General features: G+C 43.2%; 1 protein-coding gene across 1 annotated transcript in view; it reads right to left on the bottom strand.

The window, feature by feature from the left end:
• LOC119459522 (boophilin-G2-like) overlaps positions 1–11,840 on the bottom strand; it is a 34,674-nt gene extending 22,834 nt beyond the window's left edge. Inside the window, exons 1-2 of the mRNA XM_037721252.2 lie at positions 11,730–11,840; positions 7,607–7,709 (exon numbers count right to left, since the gene is read on the bottom strand). Coding sequence (XP_037577180.2) covers positions 7,607–7,709; positions 11,730–11,840 — 214 coding nt within the window. The remainder of the gene's footprint in view (positions 1–7,606; positions 7,710–11,729) is intronic.
• Positions 11,841–26,809: the final 14,969 nt, after the last annotated feature.

Genomic DNA, 26,809 nt, shown 5'->3' with positions numbered 1-26,809 from the left:
CAACCGGGTGGTTCTTGTTGGTTACCGGTTTGACTATAGTGTGAATCCGCTCTATTGTAGATCGTCGAGTTCAAGAATATGTTGAAAACGATCCTTTTTCAAGGCCATTTCTAAAGATTCTGCATTTTCACCTTTTTTCAGTTACTTTGCATATGCTGCATTCCACAATTTCAGGTTGGTCAGTAGTAAGAATTTTTATAACGTTTCAGGATAGTTCAGCTTGCCTTTTGTAGCATGATTTATTGAAAGGACAGATGCCCACTTATGCGAAACTGCGTCAGCAATACCGAAAAATTGTGCTAGTTCACTTGCTGCATATATAATTAAGTTCTTATAAGAGCACATGTGCCAGTTCAATAAAAGCCACCTGAAATACCAATAGCTGACTATTGGCAAATGTAGCGATACTTACATGCCATGCAGATTTCAGTAATAATATTAATGAAGCCACAACTATTAGGAACACTATTCATATCATCGTTCCAATAAAGGATGGCAAATCAAATTTCGTTCTTTAGTGTGCGCCAGACATTCCAGATGCAGCCACCTGGCAGGTAAGCCTGCTTACAAAAAACAGCAAAGAAATTCAACGTGACAGCGACAAACCTGGCAGGTCCATTTCTTGTTTCATGGACTTCGAAATGAAAATATTTAGTTTCACTGTGTGCGTACACCTCTCACCTCCATTCTTACTTCGACAAATACGGTCTTCGCCATTATAGCATCCTGCATCGACTTCACATAGTGTGCTTTCACATGAACTGCTGCATTTATTTCGCCAATGTCAATTATGGCTCTAAAATGAAGTAGCGAATGCGATCACAGTCACTGTGGCGAGCAGTGTGCAAATATGCGCTAACGGTGCAGTAGAAATTACATACCTGGCGGCAAATAGACACGTGGTGTTAGATGCAAGGCCCTAAAATTGTGCAGGGAGATGGTGAAAAGCTTCTAAGAATTCATGCAAACGTGCGTGCCGTGTTACATATAAGTCACGTGAACAAGCTTTTCGCGTAAAGTATTGCTTGCGCTAAGGCCCCGTATACCACTGCAGTATTGTTTAGTCATCATTGCTTTTCACAAAGAGAGAGCACTATTAAAGTTAAGCAGAGCAATGCTTCAGATTTTCGATATGATGAATCTCATTATTGGCTCAACACAATTGTACTGAAAGCTTATAGGTGCACTTACTAGGGCACATTCTCAACTTCTCTCTTTCCAACAAAATGCACTTGACTCATTAGAAGCTTGGCAAGGGCAGTATAACAAGTCTTTTTGCGTGCAAAACGGTGCTAATTGTGCACACAATGCGAAAACATTTGCGCCGGGCAAATAGGCACCAGCAGAAAGGTTGAAATATTGTACTTTCTGGACTCTAACCTAATACATTTATCAGTCTGAGTCACTTTATACTGAATGAAGTATGTTTAGTAAACTCTATTATCAATAATTAAGAGATAATATCTTATTATGAGCAGATAAAATGAAAGTAAAATTAAAGTATCATTTTTTTATGTCGCACTGAATCCTCAGCGTCTGTACGTTTGTGTGACGTCACAAATTTCAAAGTATGTGTTTCGCATTTCGGCCGCGTTGGATCGGTAAAAACTCCCGAAACTTGCCTATGTTGAATGTTTTGCACATTTGGAACACAATGTACATGTAGTTCATGTTTACCGATAAACAAATAAATAGCTGGTAACATACGCAGTCAAAACCTATGATGTCTTCGCGAGCTGTGGTGGGAATTAATGTAGTATAGAATTAATGTGGCAAGTTTTTTGGTATTGTCAAATGTTAATCTATAAATAGAGGTGAATATATTTTCAATTTTTTGTCCCATTAAATAAACAGTGATCAACTGTTACACAGTAAGGAGTAAAATTTTTCTGCAGGTTTGTTCATAGTGGGACTGATTATATTGCTTTTTACCGCACAAAATATTCCAGGTATGCCTTTAGCTGTTCTGAGCAACTAGCAGCCGACGATTTTGTTCGCCTTGCATTTGTGTTTTTCACTACGGATCCGAACGTGGTTACATCGAAACGAGGTTCTGGGTTTGCTCAGTTGTCTGCAGATGACTAGCCGCCAAGACCACTGCTGTATTTTAAGATAGCACCTGAGTGGTAACATTTGCGGCCATGCTTTAAGGCCACTCGTCCTAAAATATTCCGTAACGTTTCGATATCGAGAACCTTGACGAAGCATCGAGAAAGCATTTGCAGAGGAGCAATACTACATACAAATGCAATGATATCACAACGGAAATACGTTTGAGTGTTACACATACGCATGTGACAGCACGTACCAATCTTCAAACTATTTTCACAAGTTCATACCTCCAAGCCGTTTTAATAGGCCAGCATGTCAACCGCGAAAAAAAAATGAGATCACCAATCTGGTTACAGCCCTTGCTGCACTACCATGATCCATGCACTGAATAAATCCAGTGAGCAGTTCATAACTAGGGAACATGATTGGGCCACAATACAATCATCTTCACTTCTAGCCTAAATGTGTTTAAACAAATTTAAAAGGAGTGCTGGCCTGACATTTAAAGCCCAACAGATTGTTTGTAAATGGTCAGAGTGCACTAAATTATTCACTCAAATAATCTCTTTACACAAGTTTTGTTTTCAAAAGGTGGGTGCTTCATAAGTACATTAAACATTAGTTCGCTCCCTTCTTACAACCCCTGCGGCTACCGCGCGCAAGCGCATTTGGTATTTATAAGAGCATTGTCATCCTGCCTAGCCTTACGGCTGAACAACGTGAGCGATGTTTTTTTTTTTTTTTCAGTGTCTTGACGTCAGCATAATGTCAGTGACGCGAGGTCCGTCATTTAGAGTCAAGCTTTAACATGAAACTAAAATATCTGATACCTGTTTCCTACCGTCATTTGTGTTAACTTTGTCACCTTTACGTGCCAGGAGTGTATAGATGGGTTTCTAACCTTGTTTAATTATATGCCACTACCGAATTTTGAAAAAATTGAAAGCACTGGTGCGGTTGGCATGTTTATGAGACAATGTTTACGCTTCGTCTTGATGCTCGTTTGTTCTCGCCCTATTCCTTTAATATCGCTTATTTGTATGTCATTGGCCAAGAACCACTCAATGCACAGAGTTCAATGCACAGAACATTTTGCGGTGCGCCTCTTGCAGAATGAACTTTTTGATTATGATTTTTGTTGCAATTTTATGTGGCAATTTCTCAGAGTTTCTTTCATTTTCATGATGAAAAACTTGCTGGAGTTTGGAAAGTTACGCCTGCTAAATATTACAAGTTCATGTATGCGTAGAAGTACTACCATCACATGCGACACGGGCTGCTGTTCTTGTGATTGTTGTCCGTGGTTTGACGAAATTCGACATTGAGGTGATAGTTGTAATTGTCTTGGTAGAAGTGGTGCTGGGGACGAAAATACTGTACGATTCCCTACATGCAACGCCATGTAGATATAGCGAGAAGAAAAACATACACACACATACACGCATACAGACACACACAAAAAGGAACTCTGAAGATAAATACGCATCATGATTTAGGCATAATGCTGCTTGAAAGATGAACAAGCAATACTAGCTGGTCTCTTCAAGACAAAAGATGTTTATTAGTATGAAAGAAAAAGAAATTTGACGTATATTGGTGAAAATCGTGATTCTCTGGAATATGTGCGCAATATTTGGATATTGAGTATATCGTTGCGATATAGAGTTACCAAGAAGAAAAATTATTGACTATCTTGAGATTCGTTTCCACAGCCTTGACTTTAGGCTAAAATGATGAAAGAAGACGGTCATTTACGACCATCCGAGTTGATACTTTGTGCACACTTTCACAAATATATGCTTGATATTATGCGAAGTATACATCAAACTGTACCACAAAAGCATACTGGTTTGATAAAGAACCCTATGCATATCGTATACCTGGAAATTGAGCAGAAAGACAGCTTTTTTCCTTGTGGGTTCCACAGCCACATTGTGGGTTTCAGTTAGCGTTATGTTGTGATGCCCTGGACTTCCTTTATGCTCTTTTTCTACTGAGGCGTTTTAACATTGTTTTGTATAGACGACTAGTTGCTTGCCCATTGGTATTGCTTGTGCGTCGTATTTTGTTTTATTTTGAGTATATTAAGGCCGAAGAGGGAGCCGCCACAGCAACATTTTATTGAAATCGGAAAGCAATAGTAGGGATGGTTTCGGGAGTGGTAGGTATGAGTAAGTTTTAGAATAGCGGCCCCAAAAGTTTGAGGCCCCAAAGAGCTTTGCGGGTGTAAGCGTTGGGGCATGTAGGAGTGAAGAGCTTTAGAATAGGGCTTTGCGTTTGCGAAAAGCATCGCGCTTGCAGCGCCACTATGGTGTCAAAGAAAACTATTATTGTAAATATCAAAATGAACTATATCATTTTATGGTAAGAGTACTTTTGACTTTCGTGTTTTTGCGTTTAAATACAATTTAGAGGTTACCCATTAGCAGCAAGCGATTTGGTGCGCTTAATTTTGAGTAACCAGCTTTACGTGTCTTCACCAGCCAAGCTTATCCATGTTAGGCCTACGAGCCATGAAATTGACAATTGAATTCGGAATCAGCGGCGTCTAATGAATCAATCTTAATTACACGCGTTAGTTGAGAGAAAGCGATAACCGCAGTCACTTCTCCTAGCTAACGAACTTCCCGCGTCACCACGAATCGAGCCCAGTTTGGTGCTCGGTTAGAGCTGTCGTTGCGATGGGTGCCGCCATGTTTCTTGACGTAAAGCTTTTGGGCCAGCTTTTGGGGCTCCCGCTAAATCAGTGAAATAGCGTGCCCGAGGCATAACAAAGCGCAGTTTGGGTCTCGCGCATGCGCAGTGGCTTCGATGCTATTTCTTTGGGGCCCCAATCCTAAGCCTTTTTAAACTTCATTTGCGCTGCTGTGGCTGGTTGTAGCACTGCCACAGAAGCTCGCCACGTTCCCCCCCCCCCCTCGCTTCCTAGGGCATAATACGATTTAAACATATATGCAAAAGAAGTGCGACAGGTTAAAGAAAGACTATACGCACAGAATCGGCATAACTGGGTGTTCATTTAGGCATTCTACATGGAGTCCTTGTGGAAGCGAGGGGGTCGACCAAGGTTTTCTGGTTGTCCAAGCTGAAAGGGGCACTGCCAACGGGTGGTGCACGGCATCGTTGCAAGAAGGGTGCGAAACAGGCAAACGCCACGCTCGCTAGTGGGATAGACGTTAGTCATGCTAAATCTGAAAGTTGTTTTCCGACTGGGTGACGTTGCGTACTACATTTTGGGACTGTTAAAACTAACACTTATCGAAAAACAAAGAATCATGGATTCCACTGCATGTCTAAATAATTGCGGTCTGCCATCTTTTTCTGCTCTAAAAGTTGCATGAACGCTTTCAGGTTTTTCAAAATTATTTCGCTCCGTAAACTTTTCTTGTTGTTCCTCACTTTTTACTTTTTTTCCGCATGTCATGACGCCCTACTGCACGAACACTTCTGTCGATTCTGACTAAATAAAAATATTATATGATTGTTTTACTTGTGTTATACAAACAAAGCTGATGTTTTTGTTTGTCAGCTACGTTTTTGATAATTTTCAACGCGTATTCATAAGGATCATTCGGTTTCGTTAAGCCTATTTATTTCTGTTAAAAAGAATAGCGAAAACATGCGGATTCTGTTGTCAAAATAAGCTGAAACATCGCCTGTCGGTTCAAATGTGCGTACACGTGATACCAGATTACATAAATATAATTCGGCTTTAAGTTGGCGCACTTAGGGCGAAGCAAACGTAAGAGTTCAAGAAATAGTCAAACCTGGTCAGCAGGAGTTTTCCTACGATGCAAAAATCTGTACTTTGAATGATGTACTTTATGTTCAGTGAATAGGAATCCCAACTATGCATAAATTATCAGGGTAGATCACTGGCTAGCTAGCACTACAAATACGCACACGAGTGACCCTTTCACATTGTACGGTGATAAATACCACTTCTGGTCATATTACTTCAACTATTTTGCCTAAATTTTTAATAGCAGACAGCGCAGTACGCGATGAAATTGGTAGCGAGGAAGGTGCTTGAGCACGTTTTGTGTGACTGTGTTTGACACCGGCTACAGAGACGACAGTTCGTGACCATGCCAACTTGCGCATTCCTGACAGACCATGTTCCTTACAAATCATTTTGGAAGGCCGAATTCAGAAGCCGCCATCATAGAAGCCGAGAAAAGCATTGTTCCCATTCTTAAGGACAAGAATCCCGCACAAACAACTTTACCACAAATTGGCGTCAACCGTTATTCTGTGACGTGGACGTGTGCTGTGAACGGGTGTCATCGAGTGTGTCTGCTCTGTTCATCTCGCTTTATTCTTAGCTTTTCAGCTCCCTCGCCCTCCATTGTAGCGGAGCAAACCTTATTTTCTGTTTTGGTTAACTTGTCTGCCTTCCTCATTTCGTGCGCCTGTCTCTGGCTCTTTTTCTATCAAGAAACAATCAGAAATGCCACTTGTCAGCGGTCCCGCTAGATTTCAAATGTAAAAGTTGCATAAATTAGCAGAAATTAAACTGAGGCGCCACCTTTCACTTTAAGGGTGAAACAACGTTCACGCAGCGTTTCGCCCAAACAGTGATAGGTGGCGCTACGTTGCCCGCTGCCGCCAGCAGGCGCCTTCATTTTACAGTTGCATGAAGGCTCTCCAGTTGCAGCGAATTAGAAGCAATTTTGTCTAGCGTCGCCGAAGATGAAACATACTTTGAATTTATTTTGAACGAAGGAGGAAAATAATGAGCCCAAATGTACAATCAAACTGTGTGCAATGTGAAATTGTAAGCTGAGAAAGTTGAGCGCGAACCAGCCAGCAATTTCGCCATAAAGCGTTACTTGTATGCACCAGCCTCTTCTCATCGCGCCACATAATTGATCCATAAACAGAAATAGTGTTCATACGTGCACTCGTTCGTGCATTAAAAGATAATGAGGCACTTTTTAACACGGTATGCAAATGGTCCCGGTCTGTAAACAATCCTATGCGAGTCAAATACACAATAAAAATGTTTGCGCCTATCGGGGAGGGGGCTTGTTTCTCCTATACAGGTTTAATACGCTTACCATTAAAGGGTAAGATCGAATGGATGTTACAAATAAAGTTTACTTTTTTGGCGCCATTTTGTGGCAAGAAAACGCGTTGGTAGCTGCGACAGATACGAAAATTCACGTTCGCGCTATTGAAAAGGAATGTCAGCTTTTTTTCAGGGGCAACCAAGCATTGAATGTTCATCAGTGTATACCGAGAGCATCATGTGAGCATCTCTCTTCACAGTAGTTTTGAAGTACGTTTTGCCTTTGGCTGTTTTCGCGTGGCACTGCATGCTGGGAATATCATTTAAACAAATGCAATATTTTAGTCCATTGAATCACTTGTTGTAAAAATCTTACCACTTTCACTTCCAAATAACAATTGGTCAAACCATGTAGTACAAGTGAACAAGATTCGCTGGAGCCGCTCTCGACGGTGTTGTTTTTTACCCACAGATAATAAAAACATGTTCACAAGCTAAAGCCAGTTCTTGATAAGCAACATGAAAATTAGCCTCTTAACTTACCGCATGCACTTGCAGCAACAAAGATGAGTAAAGGATACATTGTTCTTCCAGCGTGCCGGGAAAATCTTTGTGCCATATAAACCACGGCAGCGGCACGTCGAATCTTGTTTATAAAGAGGAATCAACAAATTAAAGACCGTCATTGTCAATGGGTTAACGACATATACCTAACTGATATCAAAGAACAGGGGCAAGAGCAAACGCGCCGCAAGACGAAGCGTAAACAGTGTATCGAAGGCATGCCATTTTCACTTTATCCTTCGCGACTCTTTCTGTAACAACAAAGGGGATGCACCTGCCGTAAAACAACAACAAAGGGTGCGGTCAGCTGCACTGTGCAGGAATCTCTACGGAAGGGGCTATGGTTGCAACTTGGAGTGGCTTCAAGTGATTATTTGGTCCTATGTGTGCGCACGTGTGTGTGTGTGTGTTGCCCTCAGATCTGCGAGGAGGTGGCTTATATAAAGCAAGATCATGGCCCAAGAAAGGATTGTAGAGATCTCAAACCTTCAAAATGTATCAGCAGTATCCACAGCGTTATAGAATTGGCAGCCATGTGGGCAATTTCCGACATCCCCCACTACGGCGTGCCTCATAATCAGATCGTGGTTTTGGCGCGTAAAACCCCATAATTTAATTTTTTTAGAATCAATCTTCACAAAGTCCGCTGCTCGACCATAGCGTCGAAATAAATTGTTGTAAATAACGGGAACTTCTGAAAAACCAGTACAATTGCCACAATGGCTTATCTTTGAAAGACATGTTGAAACGTAAATAGAGGAACCTCTATTAAGTATCGCAGAAGAGAGCAGCAAGAAACGGTGCCCATTAAAGTTATAAACACCTTAATGTTGTCACGTCAACATCTCGCGTCAATATGTTAAGGTATCAATGGCAAGTGAATGAAACAATACTCGAGTAGACGCTATTGATTCCGGCGAGGTATACAGCACAAGTGGCAGATGCACTTTCGAAAATTCTTTTCAAATATTTTTGAGTGCTTATCAAAATACTACTTCAAAACGTAATAAGTACTTCCACACTATGCTACAAGATAAAAAATGTATTTCGTCATGCTAAGAAGCGCAATGGTGAAATTCCACATATGAAAAAAAACTAGCGATGTTGTATCTGTAATGCGATATATGCAGATTGTGCTGCTTCAGATAGGGTGCGACAAATGCTAATATACAAGCTGTCATTCTTATAAGAGCCGTCTGCAACCACGTCAATAAATTATTTGAAGGCACAAAAATATACGCGCTCGTGGATCTTTAGCATATTTCTCATGCCTATTATTATCTAAATCGATAAATTTGTATTGACAACGGCAGAAGGCTGTCTTGGATATCTAACGACCACTTTTCATGATTAACACTCAGATTTTATATGATTACATGACACCGAAATTCTTTGTTGATTTCAGCTTGCTTGTTTCCGAAAGTGTCTATGGTCAAGTAATTGGACCTCAACATGGCTGAAACTACCAAGGTAAATATGGAAGTTGAAGGTCAAAGTTCCATTTTTCAAGTGCGAAGCACTTTAGGGGCCCGGGCTGTGCGCGTGTAATGTTATCTCATGCCCTCGCGGTCACGCGCAAGAACAGGATCAAACCAAGTGCAGAATTGATAAAAACCGGTTCAAAATAAACTACCATGATTCGGAATAATGTAGAATATAGGGATAATCAAGCATTAAGCGCACAAATTCGCAGAAACTCGTGAAAATCGTTCCCCAAGCGCCAGTCTGGTACCAGCGATGCGCAAGAGAGGGCGCCACCACCCCACAAGCGCACGATTCCTTCTCACTCCAGCACTACTCCAGCACCCGATCAGCGTGCACCGTGGGGCAAGAGAGAAGGAATAGGGCTTTATAAGCAGTTGGCGTGCTCCGGAACTTCCTTTGGGCCATGGACGCCGAGCTGCAGGCGCGCATCGAGCGACAGCGCTGGCGCATCACTGCTTCGCACTTCCCCAGGTTTCACCTTAGTGGAGCTGCATTAGCGCTGGATTTGAACTACACAAGCGCAAGATTCTTTTATATCGCTCCGGAACCAGAGTGCCGATACGTCAATGTGACGTCCCGTATAGTCAGTGTCAGTACGTCGTCTGTTTCGCTTTTACAGGAAAAAGTTGCTTTTCTGGAAAGCCAACAGTAGAAATTTGTAACTTCACGCGATGTTTGTTTAGTTTTCTAGGGATGCAGTCGTTCGCAAGTTCAAGTTGAGCTTCATTGTTGACCGTGTTTTTACTCTCACCTCATGCCAATTTCAGAAGTTTTCACTTTTTATTTGTTTTATGACATGGCCACATTCGCCTTTACTACGGTTGATTGTTGCTTTCATTTCGAAATATTCGTCGTCTTGGCGATCTCATGGCGAACTGGTGAGAGAACTTAAGGTGGCGGCGACACCCGTCCTTCATCTTTGCCCGTTCCTGTGGCATACCAAGCTTCCGCTCACTGTACGAGTGTGTTTTTCTTTTTTATTGTAAAAGGACAATTTGCTAGTACAGGCTCAGGTATTTTTTATCTTTAGTATCCCTTTAGGGGGGTTGCGCATAACATGTGGAATCCGGTTGCCAAATACATAATTATGCGCGTGCGTTGTAATTCTGCTGCAGCGTCTTGCCCAATCAATGAATGGTGTTTAGGCGAGACGACGAAACGCATCTACATAATTGTACATATGATTTAGGATGAGTTACATACTTAGCGTCTTGATACGTTCTTCCACACTTCCTCAGTCATTACACCAACAATACTGAGAAGTTAGCCAACTCCCTGATCAGAGAAGCAGCCCCCACACCATCCCATTTCCTCATGCATTCTTCCCAGCTGGAACCATGTAGCGAGGATCAAACATGGCTCCTTTAGGACGTCGTATGTAACGAATATCATCGCTCCCGAAAGAGAAGCAACTTGGGTTCATCTGACCAGATGACTTTTTCTCAGTGCTTATGAGCGCAGCTGAAATGCTGTATTGCCCATATTCCGGTCACCGCCAGGTTATTGCTTTCAAATGGTATTTTGATGGTCTGCGTGCATTAAGTCCCGCAGATCCCAGCCGACATCTAATAGTCATCGCAGACACACAGCGGTCATGTCCAAAGTCTATATCCTCAAAAACTTCCCCAGCTAATAGTGTGTATTCGCACGTCTTGCTCGGCAATCATCCAGTGGATGGATACCAAGGTACGTCTGTCGGGTCGTTCAGGAGAAGAACGCGTAGAAACACCTCCGCTCAGGTTGTTTCTTTGACAATCTGGGAAATTATAGATTGCTCCGAGATGTCGGGCCGTGCATTCTTCACAGAAAAACAAGAATATGATATTTTTGTTCATCCGCGAGCAAGACCGACCAGAGGTATTGTCAGTGGCCAAAATAATGGCCAATGATAACCGAAACAGGCGCCGACAATTTGCTGGAATCTATGTCTCATCATTGCCAAGTTGTAATCGAGAGAAATAGCTCCCGTACATTGTAGTTAAAACGTTCTTGTTTATGTTTTTTTATTTATTTATTTTCAAGGGCAATCGCCTACGCATCTATTGTGATGAGGGTACAGTCTATCATGAGTTTCGAATACTAATATTAATCAAGGTTTTTTTTTCAAGAAAATTTATTTGAGAAACAGCACGACTTAATATTTGTAAAAATATGCACCTTTCTCATGCAAGCCCATTGCTTTACATTTACTTTGTAATTTGCTCATGTATGCTACCATTGTGTTATATTAAACAAAAAATTAAAATATTTGATTTTTTATTCATTTATGTCGATTTCATGCACAAGAACACTCACTTGGCGCCCTTTGCTACAGTACAATCTACTTGGCACTTATGCACTCGGCACAAGGGCAAAATACAAACATACAATCATTTCTCCTCCTGTGGTGAAGGATCTTCAGCTGCTGAGTTTTTGGTACAGAAACTGGGTGAAAAGCAAATGCGGGAACACACATCTATGTTCTTCAGCACCATTGTAACGCTTGCTCCATTTAAAGCAATGAACTTCACTTCCAAAAAAAAGTAGAAACAAGACAGTTAGTCAACCATACCGATAGATAATCGGCACTTCAAATTACTGTGAATATATAATCATTATATTAAAATAGGAAACTTGCCTGCACGTCAGGTCTGGCCACGTCGCGCTGACGACCTCGAAATGTGTGGAAATAAGGAGGCTTATGAAAGAGGAGGAGGGAAAGAGAGAAAGTCATAGCGATCAACCACATGTGCGTCTGGTTGAAACCTTACAGACGTCAAAGAACGAAAAAAATGATAAAGAGAGGGAAGCAGCAACGGAGGGAGGCAACAGCGCTGCGTTCAGCTGAAGCTGCGTTACACACCTGCACTTTCTCACAGAAGCCAATCCATTTCAGAAATTGTAGCGTTGACCAAGTTACTTTGTCAGTCTGCGACAGAAGAGGCCATTGTCTAAATATATATCTCCCTATGAATAGACGACAGCCCTGCTCGCTCAACAGAGTACGAAGAACGTTGCGGTCGGTGCTATAACGAGTACAAATACACTGTGTGTTCCATTGTATTTTTGCAGCTGCATGAGTCACACATGGGTGTGTGCCATGTCATTTCCATAAAGAATAAGTAGGTTTGCGCAAAAACCGAGCCATAGATGGAGGTGACACAGCAAACTCGCATCACTGCGAAAAAGATGCGATGGCATTTCCAGCTTCAAAGATTCGTCAAGTGTATACGCAGGTAATAGTTTCAGACGCTCAGGCTGTTCCCGTAACCTGGCGTTCTGGTGTAAGCAAAATGGGATGACCTGTCACAGGGTCCGTTCAGGACAAAGGTATTGGAACATTCCGGATTCCCTTATTTGGTTGACCAGGTAGCATGATCAGCAAGGTCGTTACCTATAGATGACACACTGATCCGGCAGCCATTGATATATGAATTATCCCTGACACGCAGCTTGATGGAGAATTTCTCTATTCTCTGATACAAATTGCATGTACGTCCTGCGTGGTAGGGCTTACTGTGAATTCTGAAGGGCCACCTTCGAATCACAATAGACAGCCCACAATAGAGACTGAGTTGCAGGACGTAATTGACAGCAACACGTAAGCGGTAAGTTTTGGTACATTAGAAGGCGTGATACGCGACAACTTGATCTTTATTCTAAGTTTGGGTGGGATGACAACGGCTAGAAACTGAAGGATATCCTCTCCTCATATTATTCGTTCAATAACAAGTGTCATCTGCCGTAGGGCCACTGTTTAATGACCCACCTTCGCAGTTCGCGTAATCGTGAGGCATTTTTGTGGTTGCTGAAGGCGCCACAGGGGTGATCCAGGTCTTACTACTGGCATGAAATTAGACGACTTGATGACGTACGCGTGCGCAGATAGGTGACACAGAATGCATTTTGAGGCTAGTGATTGAGCGTGTGCGAGTATCAAGAATCCCTATGCGAGCACTTTTGTGAAACACGGGCAACGCGCCGCGTGTTAACAAGAAGTGCTGCTGTCCATGGACTGGTGAAAAGCCGACGCAAACAGTATGCTAATGACGAAGAACGTAGACACGGATGAAACACCGACAAACAATAAGCGTTTCAACCGGCGTCGTCTTGCGTTGCGTCATTCGTTGCACTGAGACTCACCAAGACCAGAATAGGCCGGGCCCACTCGTACTGCGGCTCACAAGAAACAGACAGGCTCACTCATACTCGCGAACACAGTCACTAGGGCTCACTCAGATTAATGGAATTACTTACACAGTCATGCAAACGGAATCGTGCATTATGGTTCAATTAAGGTTAAGGTTCAGTGGAAGGTTCCGTTCAGGATCATGAAATTACCCCCTTGCTCATTTGATTTGAGCTTACAAGTTTATATCTCATCTGGATCACCAGCTCACTAAAAGGTTCACTGAATCTGAGCAAGATCAAAGTCATGTTAACACTCATGTGTAGTTCCATGCACTGCCCCGGACTCACTTGCATACTCGTCGGCTCACACTCACACGTACACCTTCGCGCTGACAACCCTGTCCACTTCCAGATAACGGCGCTCACCGGTAATTCCGATAGTGTACATTTATACTGAAATAAATACAGCGATGTTCGCTATCATGCTTGTCATCCCCAGCTCACGCACACAAACTCTGAAGCACTCAACCTCACCGTACTTCTTCGCACTTACGCCAGCCTAACTTGGTGACGCCATGTGAATTGTGGCTTTTCTGAATCTGGGACTCTGAGTTATCTATTCTGTATCACACCTGTCACTTCTTGTTTTTTCGACTTTGCGAGACTAAGTTCGAATCATAATCTACGTGATCCCCGATGAATCTGAGCCTATGTACTCACGAGTGGAGTCCGTTAGATTGAGTAAGCTTGAGTAAGGATATTAGGTTTGAGTGAAGGTTCACTTTTATTTCGGAAACCGGGTTCGGCTCAGTGCGGCTTTTTCTCGGTCTCCCAAGTTTCATTCTCGAAATAGGGCAAAAATATGGGACGTGAAGAGCGTCAACTCGCCCAACTTTCAATGCTACTACAGTCTGGCCTAGTTGCGCAATGTAAGTGGCACTCCCTCAGACTAACTTGCAAACTAGATTTTTGAATGCGAAGCATTTCTTGACGAACATTTGCTACTTTGCCAGTTTCTATCTATCTACCTATCTATCTATGTAGCCACCTACGTCTTGCAGCTCTCATAGTCGTTTAGTTAGCATGGTAGGTACGAAAATTGTCATAGTATGATGAAAGCGTATAACGCACATAGATGATTGGTTGTGACATAAGTATATCATGGCATGTATGTCATGTAGGGGATGAAACGGCTGCCTAGGTCTTGGTGCTCTCATTGTCATTTCGTTAACTTGGTAGGTACCAAAATTGGCGTAGCATGATAAGAGTGTATGATGAACATAAATGATTGGTTATGACATAAGTATCATGGCATGTTTGTCATGTAGGTGATGAAACAGCTGCCTACGTCTTGGTGCTCTCATGGTCGTTTCGTTAACTTGGTCGGTACCAAAATTGGCATAGTATGATAAGAGCGTGTGACGAACATAAATGATGGGTTATGACATGAATGTCATGACATGCGTGTCATGTAGGTGATGAAACAGCCGCCTAAAATGGCAGTGACCCAGCAAAAAAGATAAATACTCAAAAACCACTGAAATGGGCTCGGACGTAGGTACTAAGGAAACACTAAATGATGATGGTAGAAGTCATAGTTATGACAATGACTCAGCAAAAATGAAAGTGACTAAGTGAAAAAAGTTTAACACCAAAAGCCACTGAAATGTGCTCTCACGTGGGTACGAAGTGAGGTAAACACTAAAGGATGGTGGTAGAAGCTATATCCATGAGCATGAAGCATCAAAAGTGACAATGACTCAACAAAAAAAAAAGATTAACAGTCAAAAACCACTAAAACCACAAACTCCTCGCGACCTTACTAGGCCTAAGATTCACCAGAATTCTACTCAATCAGGCTCACTGGAAGTCAGACTTTAGGGTCGGTTTGCATCTGGGTCAACTCATGAGTGCGTTTGCCGATCTATGCACGGGACATCAAAAAACCAAAATTTAGAAAACAAATGTATTTGATTTATTTATTCATTCGTTCGTCTCCATGGTATCTCTTCATGCCCATTGCTGTTGTGCGAAAAGATGAGAATGGGTACTGAGATAAGTGGTGGGGAAAACTGCCGTAGACGAGATGCTCCGTGACTGCTGGCCATGCCAGTTTCAGAGGTAACGTTTGACGTAGACTGTCGCACCACCAAAACCACCCCTGTTAGCAAATATACACTCGTGGAGAGGGCTCGAGGAATAAAAGCGCGTTAAGAGAATGATAGAAAACTTTTATCTCTTGTTGGGCATGGTACGGACCCATTCTATATGCAAAAGGAGACCACGAAGAGGCTGGTCATGAGATTCGTAGGGTGCTTTCTTGAATAAAGGAACCTGGGAAACCAAGTGAGGGGATGATTAGAGCGCATATCACTGGTACTTTTAAGTTATGAACGGCAACTTACCGACATCCTTGAACAGTAAAATAAATTGTGCATTTCACCAATGTTAACCTATTCAACTAGTGTTTCAATCATAGAACTTCAAAACATGCCAAGAAATGCACAGTGAGCGATGCGGCAAAAATAATAGCCGTAACATCAAGAGGCGTTAAGACGGTTGTACGGATTAGAAGGAAAAGCGGAGGTAGATGTTATACTTAATATTGTGAAAAAAATTTACTTGTGCAGGTTGTATTTTTCTGCAGCTGTATTCAAACACCCTGGATAGCATACACAAAGCCAAATTTCAGCCATAGAACTTTTCAATAATATCACTGAACGCATGTAGCTGACAGAAAGCAGTGGGGGTTTTATTTGGAATCTCTCATTCATTCGTACTATTTCTCTTTCACAATAGTTTTAGAGTAGCCGACAACGAGAGATGTTACATGAGAGCTCGTGGAAATATTTGGTAATTCGTAGATTCTTTCTTATTCTTGAATGCCGTTGGTAGGTAGGCAGTAAACTTTATTGAGTTCCTGAAGTAGTCACCCCCCGTTTTCTTGAATGCCGTCGAAAAAAAATACACCACCTTGAACTTCCTTAGATCCTTCGCTATTCTTGAATTCCTCCGAAAAAAAAAACATCTTGAACTTGGTCCCGCAATGTTCCCACGTCAGGGGATATCTCTCATTGTTTTCTTTTTTTTTCTACTGTGAATAGTTTTGCCAGTAGCTAGGGCACCTATGCTGATGGAGTACTAACAATCTAGGGCACACTGTACGAAATGTACATGAATACATTTCTGTTGGCTTACAACGCTGAGACGTCTAGAATGGTTCAGCAAGGAATAAAAAAAGAAATTAAAAGGCTTACAAAATAAAAAATAGTGCTCTTTATTTGTTGAAGAGCTATTCAAAAAGGAGGGTTTGTTTGTTTGTTTCATTGTTTATTTGCATCCTTGCCGATTTGCTTGCTTGCTAGCTTGTTGCACAATTTGAACGTTCCCATGGTGGTCGTATACCGACATCTTTGTTGATATATTGGCCTCCATATCTACCCGCCACCCAGCGAGGGCGCTTAGTGGTTGTGGCATTGCGAAGCTAAGGACGAGGTCGCGGGATCAAATGCCGGCGACGGCGGCCGCATTTAGATGGGGGCGAAATGCATGAACGCCACTGTACCGGCCGTGCATTGGGTGCGTGTTAAAGAACCCCAGGTGATAAAAATTAAACCGGAGTCCCCCTCTACGGCATGCCTCATAATCAGATCGTGGTTCGGCCGGGCACGTAAAAAACTAGAATGAAATTCAATCTACCTTCGGCTCTATCTCTTATTCCATAGAATTCAGGCCTCACGAGACTCCAGGAAGTAAGGGAATGGCGAAAAATCACGGAGGCCGTGCACCCAGGCTCCGAGCTCATCCGGGTCACTGTGAGAGAAGCGCGGTCGTGGAAGGTGACTCCTTGCGACCTCTTCGTGTGGCAGGCGCACTTCGAGAGCTAGTCAGCGGCGTCGATATTGCTTTCTGCGCCACAAAAAAGTGAAAGCCGTGCTTTCTTACAGGTTCGTCAGCGTCTCGCGGCGGTCGCTGCCTCCATTCTTCAACAATGGTAGGTGTGAGTTTGTTTTACAGTCGAAGGCCCCTTAGAAGCTGCTCCGCTTTTCTCCTCATGTTGTGCGGAATAATAATAACGCTGCAGGGACCTATGCTGTATGCATTCTGTCGATCTGTGTCTTGTCTACTTCCTATAATCAAAATATGCGACGCACTATCGGCACAAATTCAAACACAAACAGGTCGAAGATTACTATAATGCGTACTTTTGTTTCGAGGTTATGCTGCATTTGTAGCACCAAAATTGTTTTAGTATATGGCAAAGGCTTTTATTTCTTTATTTCTTGCACAACTTTTGTCGAAGTTATCGCCACCGAACTATGTCGACATAAACGTATTCCTGCACGTTTCGTATAGTGCACCAGGTTGTTAGTACATCATCAGCATTGGTGTCCTGGCGCCTGACACAAAATCCCGAGACAATGAGGGATACATTTTGGCGTGGGAGCTTTGCAAAGACACGTACATATATCACTTCTTTTCCAAGGATATAAAAAATTTCGAAGGTAACCAAATATTTTGTCAATTAGTCAAGTAACGATTTATTTCTCGACCACTCTAACTATTCTCAAAAACATGTAATATGAACTCAGAAATTAATTATAACCACAAATTCAAACGCAAACAAGTCGAAAACTACGGGAATGTGCCCTTGCGTTACCAGGTCTTCTTTCAATTGTAGCAGCGACCGAATTCAGGCTCTCAATTGTAGATTCGGCAGCAACATCAGGCTTAGAAATAGGCTGAAAAAAAAGCGTGAACGTCGCACTCTGATGTATTTACCCGTAGAAGATGTTTTCGGTAGCTTTATCTTGTTTTTTTTTTCTTCGCGTTTCTATTTGTGCTTATGGTATTTCGCCGTGACTATTACACCCGTTGTCGCGTTTGCTGAATGCCAAATTAGACGTACGTAGCAGTCGTTTAGTTCCCCTCAGTATAATGTGGGTAGATAGCCATCCATTCTAATAACAATTGAAAAGAAAGCGATTTGTAGCGGCTATGTTGCCAGGGTATGCTGTGGAAGGTTCGCCGAAAATGCTTTTGCACAGAATAAATGAATCGCTGATTTTGATCATTTTCCGTAGACAAGAATGTGACATGTTGCGACATATTCAACGAGCTTCGCAGATGCCGCATAGAGACTGAAGGAACATTAAAAAAAAACGAAGTGAACCATGCGATATTTCCTGCGTCATACATCCGCATTCAGACTTCCATAGCCAGAGGTCTAAATAGATACACTCTTTAGAAACAATGAAACAGCTCTGCGTGCTTGGTCACGTCTAGACGCAAGTAAGCACCCATCAGCGTAGAACATGGCAAAACTAACAAACAGACAGCAGTGCCTGTTTTTATCCTTGCTATGCCCTACAAGGCAGCGGAGGAGGTGACGAGCACATAGTTCAACGCTTGCCGAAGAGGGTGAGAGGGTCTCCACCGCAAGGCTCAATGCACGAGTGATGACGTCCGAAGTGAGCGTTTTCCACCATCCGCTGCGGAGAAATTTCCGCGGCACGACCACATCGAACCACATGGGGAAATCCCCACCACAGGACGGGGTCGCAGGATGACTCATGTCAACAGCTCGTCGCCCTCGCCTAGCTCGATAGGCCACTCGCGAAATCGCTCGCTTCGGTTTCACCCTCGCCGTTTGCTTAGGAGGCGACGAATTCACTTCGCTGGAAATGTACCACACCCTCTCACATCCCCTCCCCCCTCACGCCGGCGGCCGTCAGACCCATTTAGGCCGTTTGTAAACCTTGTTCCCATTCTTGTCCCGATATATTGCAGTGTATAGGCTGTAAAGAAACGCTAAAGATGACTGATAACGTTATCTGGATTGCTGAACAGCACGTATGAAACATCAGAAATGTCGGTTTTAGCCTATGCCGAGAATATTTATTTATTTATTTATTTATTTATTTATTTATTTATTTATTTATTTATCCATTCATTCATTCATTATTTCGTTATTTATTTATGTGGTTTAAAGCAGCACTAATCAGTAAACATAAATCAGATTGAACTGATAAAGCATTCTTTCAAAACCCCATTTTCATTAATTCATCAACAATCGCACGATAATACGGAAAGAAAAATGGCCGACGCTTCATGTTTTCACTTTTGCGCCGAAACCCCAACGGCTGTCCGTGAGTGTGCCGTCCACAGACTTTCCATAGTATTTTCTCACATTTGGGCCGTTGTGACTAAAAAGTTCACGACACTTGCTGGGTTCAGTCATTGGCACCTTTAGAATAGATTGTAGCCACAACTTCATCGCAAAAATAAAATTCTCTAGGCCCTAGCAGACGACGTCACAATTCGATGGCGTCCCAGCGAGCCGGTGCTGAAACTTGCCAAGATAGCATTGCCCCAAGTATATGGATTGTTGCGCCATCTCTGGCTTACGAAGCCGCTTCTCGTTGTAAGAGCGGCTTATCTATTATTGTAGAAGGCTAATTAAACAAAACAGCTGAACAAATTCTATCGTTCTTCTGTGTCCCCCTAATGTCGCAAATGAATACTGAGGCTAAAAAGCGACGCCGTAGTGGAAAGCTCCGGATTAATTTAGTTCACCTGGTGTTCTTTAGCGTGGACCCGGCTTTAACTAGACGTTAGTTCTTAAAAATTTATCCTCCATCAAAATGACACCGCAGCAGCAGTGAATCAGACCTGTGACCTCTAGTTCAGCAGCAGAACGCTCTATGCACTGAATCAATCAATCTCTGAACTACCGCGGCATTGTATCTGCCGCTAACCCATGCCTGCGCGTGTGAAAAGTCCGCGTGGGGGGCCCGAATTGCTTGTGCGATGTGCGATGCAGCTCAGGTATGCGGTCACATGAAGCTATCACAGGATAGAAACAAGTTTGATATCGATGGTTATACTTATGGTTGATGGTAGATATGACAACAGAGCAGAGGTTTAGTACAGTAAACACCTAATTAAGTGTCAGGAATATTAAGAAAAAATGAAGGAATACCTAATGGCCGTACACCAAAGCACACAATCGTAAACTTCAGATACCCATCGCATCAGCACAGGTTTGGCTCCATGTGCGTGGCAGTTTCCCGCCCTTTCCGCTCGCCATTTAAGTAGACGACGAGTACGCAGAGCCAAGTGTTGCGTACAGTCAAGTTTCCGACGATGAGGGCGCCGGGCCCAGTGTAGTGTAGCGTAGTGTAGTTTACATTTTACACCAAGCATTCACCAGCATTCTCTGTGTCTGTGTCGTACTTCACTCCAATAACACAAAGTTAACACAAGGAAAACACAAAGTTAACCTAAACAATACATCACGGCACACCAACGCTGAAGTGTGAGTGCCACTAGCAGACACCTAAGTCAAGGATTAGCGTCGTTTCTCTCCTTCTTCCTTTTTTTTTCTAGGAAACTATATCTCGGGAGGTTCAACTGGCTCCGTTGTGTTTTGTTCTGCTTTTCTGTGGCTCGTGTTGTCGCTTTTTGGATGCTACGCAATGCCGGCTTGCGGGGGAATTTGTGAAGCCCAACGCATGGCCTGGACAACGACCTTTCGGTGTTTTATGTTTACGCCGTCTCGAATGTCGAGTCGGCTGAGGTAAACAGCGCTCGGTGGACTGAAGGACGAGCACACGACGGCGGAGTCTCATGTGTGGAGTACAGACTGCGCAGCGCCGTCCCATACGTGACTGGTCGGCGGTGGTGCATTTGCTGCAACGGGAGTAGGTGGGCTATAAGCGTACACCAGCGCATAACAGCCATAACAACTAGCGACGCACCGTGCCCTGTCCTCTAGACACATTCCTTCTGAGTTGTGTCTCGTCTTCAAGGGCAGAGCAACCGTGGCCTTGGGCAAGACGTTCGCAAACACGGGGTTTACGAGGGTGACTTGCGTGGCTGTAATGGCGTTCACGAGGCACCGTTTACATTAAGGCGATGCCGTGCGCACTCTGTTCGTGTCGACGCGTTATACCAGCGAGTGATGCCGGGTGTAGGCGAGAAAGGCTCTGTTGACAGACGCTTGTTTTGTAAATCAAGGACGACGCCGGTCGCACCGTGGCGGTTCTGACGCCGAGCTGCGTCGTCTGGGGGTAGACGAAGGCAGGAAGCGAACGGTGATGTACAGGAACGAATGATTGCTCCGACCGTGTCCTCCGAATGTCTACGGCAAAGCTTCGAACCACTCTGTTGACAGACACAGTTGTTTTGGAAATGAAGGACAAAACGCCGGTGGCACAGTGGTGATTTTGACGCCGAGCAAGAAAAGATCCTTGGACCGCCATGGCCTATGCATTCTTGCATCCAAAAGGCCACAAACGTCCTTCTGCACTTCGTGAAGTATACTGGACTGTACGAATGCTTGTGACTGACTCTACGAATGACTGACTCTATTAATTTTTTTTAATTTTCTGTCCTTATCTACAGTTCCTCTTTCCCCCTCCCCAAGTGTAGGGTAGCCAACCGGGCACATCCTTGGTTAACCTCTCTACCTTTCCTCATCGTTTTCTTTTCTCTCTCTCTCTCTCTCCGAACCAATGATAGTTGTGAGAGTGCCGTAGGAAAGAATGCTGCAAAGTTAGGCACCCATGAACAATTCCTGGGAAAGAATAACTGGCATTAGGGCCTGCATTCACAAGCACTACTTACGCTAGAAATGTTCGGAATAAGAAATTTCAGTCAATACTGATGCTGGAAATATTAGAGAACGCGGCCGACCAATGGCGATAAAGCACATATGAATGAAAATCTTTGTGAATTCAGCCGCAGTGATCCAGAAAACATACCTTAAAGAAGAGAATATCTGACCGTTGAATACGAATGAAAAAAGCCTAACCAACTTTCCTTGGCTTGTCCACAAGAACTTTTTTATTGAACACGCAGTAGCATAGGAACTGCGTCCATGTAAATAGAACAGGTTTTCCAACAAGAGTCTGGGACGTAAACGGTGTTACGAATAACTCAACTTAACAGAAACGAAACCTCCATAGACAACAGTTGGCAGTGACTGATTTATTTATTTATTTATTTATTTATTTATTTATTTATTTATTTATTTATTTATTTATTTATTTATTTATTTATTTATTTATTTATTTATTTATTTATTTATTTATTTTAATGTCCTTAAGCAACACCGGGGCTACGAGGGAGGCCGTAGTGGAGGGATTTATTTGAACCAGCTGGGTCTGTTTAACCAGCACTAAAATCTAAGTACACGGGTGTTTTTTTTTTTTGCATTTCTCTTCAATCGAAATGCGACTGCTCTGACAGGGTATCCAACCCTCGACCTCCTGCTCTGCAGTTGAACGCCATAGCCAGATAGCAGCCGTGGCAGCTGCAGATAGCTACACCATGAATAAGGTCGTCAAAATATGGGGGTGGGGAGGGGGGATAACGAAACCATTTTTAAGCGACTACTCACTATGTGTGGATTTTAATCCAAGTGTTGATGTGTAACAAGTAGCCGTCCCATTCGTAACATTGAACTATGTTGCGTGGATTATGCGTGCTTTGCTACTACGCTATGTTGAAATCAAGATTCGCGGTTTTCAATTTCAAATTGCTCGAGGGGGTGGGTGCCACGGCAAACAGCTGACTCTCCCGGACGGGTGCCTCTTAGAAGTCTGCCTAACCCTGCCAATTTTTTTTTCTTTCAACCTGCGGTAGGATTTACTGGTATATGAAGCCTGTGTAAAAGAAAAGTGTACAATCATTGCATGCTACCGGTGCTAACATATGGGGCTGAAACTTGGAGGTTAACAAAGAAGCTCGTGAACCCGTTAAGGACCGCACAAAGAGCAATGGAACGAAAAATATTAGGACTAACTTTAAGAGACAGGAAGAGAGCGGTGTGGATCAGAGAACAAACGGGGATAGCCGATATTCTAGTTGACATTAAGAAAAAAAATGGAGCTGGGCAGGCCATGTAATGCGTAGGAAGGATAACCGGTGGACCTTTAGGGTTACAGAATGGATACCAAGAGAAGGGAAGCGCAGTCGAGGACGGCAGAAATTCAGGTGGGATGATGAAGTTAGGAAATTTGCAGGCGCAAGTTGGAATGAGCTTGCGCAAGACAGGGGTAATTGGAGATCGCAGGGAGAGGCCTTCGTCCTGCAGTGGACATAAAATGTAGGATGATGATGATGATGATGATGATGATGATGATGAAGCCTGCATCCTATGACCACAGTAATGGATGGCAATACACATGAACTGCATATTAGTCTCCGATTATGCTACCTGCTACATCACAAAGAGTCGAATCCAATGGAACAAAGCCAGCGCAAAAGAGGAACTGAACTCCGTGGCACGGGACTCGAATAAGACTCAACATCATCAAACATTTATTGGGAACAATCAAGGAACAGTGACGCGACAAATTCATGCCTAGTCACGTTACAGGGGACGTGGTACAGAGTGTAGGCATTATGATATTCACTTCCGGTTATATCAGTATATAGAATAAATGTTGTAAATATGCAGCAAGTAGACCAGTCTGAGTATATCCCATCTAAACTGTTAAAAACTGGTAAAATATACGATTCTTCTACCTGCTCACTTATCAGTCATTTTCCGTCACCAGAATACTTTTTGTGTGCTGATATTACCTGGGTAATACAAAAATGAGCAATGAATTTTTGTTATTATAAGGTGCATCTTTCAATGGGACAGCTGTTACTGCGTCCATAAACATCTAGCTGTGTCGTTTTTATAACGCACGTATAATTAGTACACAAAAATTATCCTGGTGACGGAACCGAACTGATTACCAAATAAACTAGGCCTCACCAGTCTTTTTTTTCTTTCTTTTTCTAGCAACTTGGCTAACGCTAGCTGTGACAACCTGTATTGTCGCCATGCGTCTTTGTTGGCATCGGTTGACCACAGTACGTTGGCAGCTTCTGTAATAGCTTCGGCCGAGTGCAAATATAGGGCAAAGCCAAAAAGTTTGTGGGAAACCTGCGTGTCAACGCCGGGTCGCCAGCAACCTTCGCCGTATATTGTTCACCGACTGTTCAAAGTAAGCTCATCTCGGACGCAACAGGTACTCAGTCTCACGGCATCATTGAATGGCTGTTGCAGAAATATCAAGCAGTGCTTTAAAGGTTACGAGGCAGTAACTATAAGCTTTATTAAGGCACAGGAATCTCAGGAAATTGTTAGGCCTTCATAATAAAGAACCAATATGAAAAGATGCGGACATTTGAAGTTTTAGCAGAAGTTTGCTTTACAAAGGCTCTACTTACAGCAGTATTTGGTTCAGATTTAAGTAAAAACGATTGATTATCATGGTTCCATCTCGAACCACATCGTAATGCTGCCTTACGCGACCTTGTATTGCGGGCCGAACGGCCTGAAACGGCCATTTTAAGATATCGTGTTATACATGTGTTAACAAGGTATCCAAAAAGACCATGTTAACTTGAGTGTGGTAACAAATGCTAACAAGCTAGAGTGCCACGATCGCTTCAATTATCAGCCCAAGCTAACCTAAAAAATGCACGCGGAAAACGCCGTAATTTTGCCGCATGGAATATCCCAACACTGTAATTACTTGCTACAAAACTGAAATAAAGAGAGAAACGGACGGATACTCGTGGCGGATATGTTTTCGAATACGAAAGGGGCGTGTACGTCCGTCGTTGTTCCCGTCTCGTGCCTCCGGTGAATTTCAACGGAAACACGCAACGTGCTTTTTTTACGTCAAGGTTGCGCCGGGAGTTAACCAGGAACGTCTCACGCACTTACAAAAAGAAAAAAAAAAGCAGCCGGATCTGTCTCACTCCTCGCGCATTTTAGACGACGATACGGGCAGCATATATTTAGCCACAGCCTTCGGGTAAAGACGGCGGTTGTCGGAAACCGACGCGTAGGTTCTCTAACCTACGTATATAGCGTGGGAAACAACAATAACGCTGTGAAAGGTGCCGTGCCCTCGCTCGAGCGCCGTCGCGTGGACTGTAACTTTTATTTAATGATGCAACGTTTAGGAGACATTGGAACCTTCAAGCGCGCCTGCTGCATTTTTTTCGCATAGAATCACGTACAATTATATATGCACTTTAGCACAAAGTTCTGCCTGAACGAAGCCTCGCTGTAGCGTCGTACAATGCTGTTTGCTAACTCATCCAATCGGTACCCACTGGTAGTGATATACTACCATGTGCATTTATAATAAACCTCACAAGCCATCGCAGCGGAGGGCGACGAGGGCACTGCTGCAGTTTTTAAGAGCAACAGACTTGGACAAGCGGCTGTAGCCCGGACAGATGTTTATAGTGCTGCAAGTGCTGCAAGTGCTGCAAGTGCTGCAAGTGCTGCAAGTGCTGCAAGTGCTACTGTGCTGTGCCACCGCCCGATTGTGTATATGTGCTCCTTTCTTTCTCTATCTCTGCTTTCCTGTCACTTTACCTCCCCCTCCCCTCTCTCCCCAGCGTAGGGTAGCAAACTGGATCTTGCCACCTGGTTAACCTCCCTGCCTTTCCCCTTTCTTCTGTCTCTCTCTCTATATATAATAAACCGCTTGGGACCTCCAAAATTCTTTGTCGTACAACGTCACTTCGACGTTAGGATGGATAGTTGGGCGTGTTGGTTAAGCATGACCTGAAGTGTAGGCGCGAAAACGACGACGGACGAAGAGATAACACAAACACACAGCGCCTTGTGTGTGTGTGTTCTCTCGTCGTCCGTCGTCGTTTTCGCGCCTTCACTTCACGTCACTGCGACGCAAAGATCGCGCACCGGACTGCTCCCCTATAATATATATATATATATATATATATATATATATATATATATATATATATATATATATATATGTATGTATATATATATATATATATATATATATATATATATATATATATATATAACAAGCTAAGCACGTTTAACAATTTACCCAGTATAAAGACAGCCTTCTTCATATTCAGTTATGTGGAACACAAACTAATCAGCTGCCAACAATTCGGCCAACATCAGGAGAAATTTTCTGATCGTCTTGACACCTCAGACGGGCGTTCCTCACCTCTAAAGATATTGCTCTGACCCTGGTCCTATTTGTATATTCGAAAGGAAGCGATGAAAGCTTGGGGGCGATTTTTCGGAGGAAACTGACCTCATTCATTACTTGTGAATACTGCTATTTGTGCGACGTAATTTTTATCACACGGTAACATTTTGGTGACCTTCTCGTGTCCGGGACATTCAGTGTGCTGTGGCGGAATGCTCTTTTTTTGTCACTTCATTGTAATGTCATGATAATATTTCTATACTCTCATTTGCTAGCATGTTCTGAGGGAGGAGAGGGGAGAAATGAATAGGGGGCAGAGAAAAGTTAGGCCTCTGTAGGGTGACAAAATGCTCGCACACCAACTACAGGGTTTACTGCCCTCTCAAAGTTGGTCGCACTCTCAAGACGTGCTTAACAACTGCAGCAACGCTCTGGAATAGCCCTCGGAGAAACTGACACTCGAAGCCATCGGCCATATTTATTAACAATGCCTTTTCATTTTCTGTTCCTTTAGCCTTTTATCACTGAGTAGGACACCGATCGCGCAGCTGTTCTGAACAGAATTGGTGTTTCTGCGCGACGGACAATAAAAAAA

This window comes from Dermacentor silvarum, chromosome 7 (genome assembly GCF_013339745.2).
Source record: "Dermacentor silvarum isolate Dsil-2018 chromosome 7, BIME_Dsil_1.4, whole genome shotgun sequence".
NCBI lineage: Eukaryota > Metazoa > Arthropoda > Arachnida > Ixodida > Ixodidae > Dermacentor > Dermacentor silvarum.
Note: the sequence above shows the minus strand (reverse complement) of the source record. Positions and strands in the feature narration are given on the sequence as shown.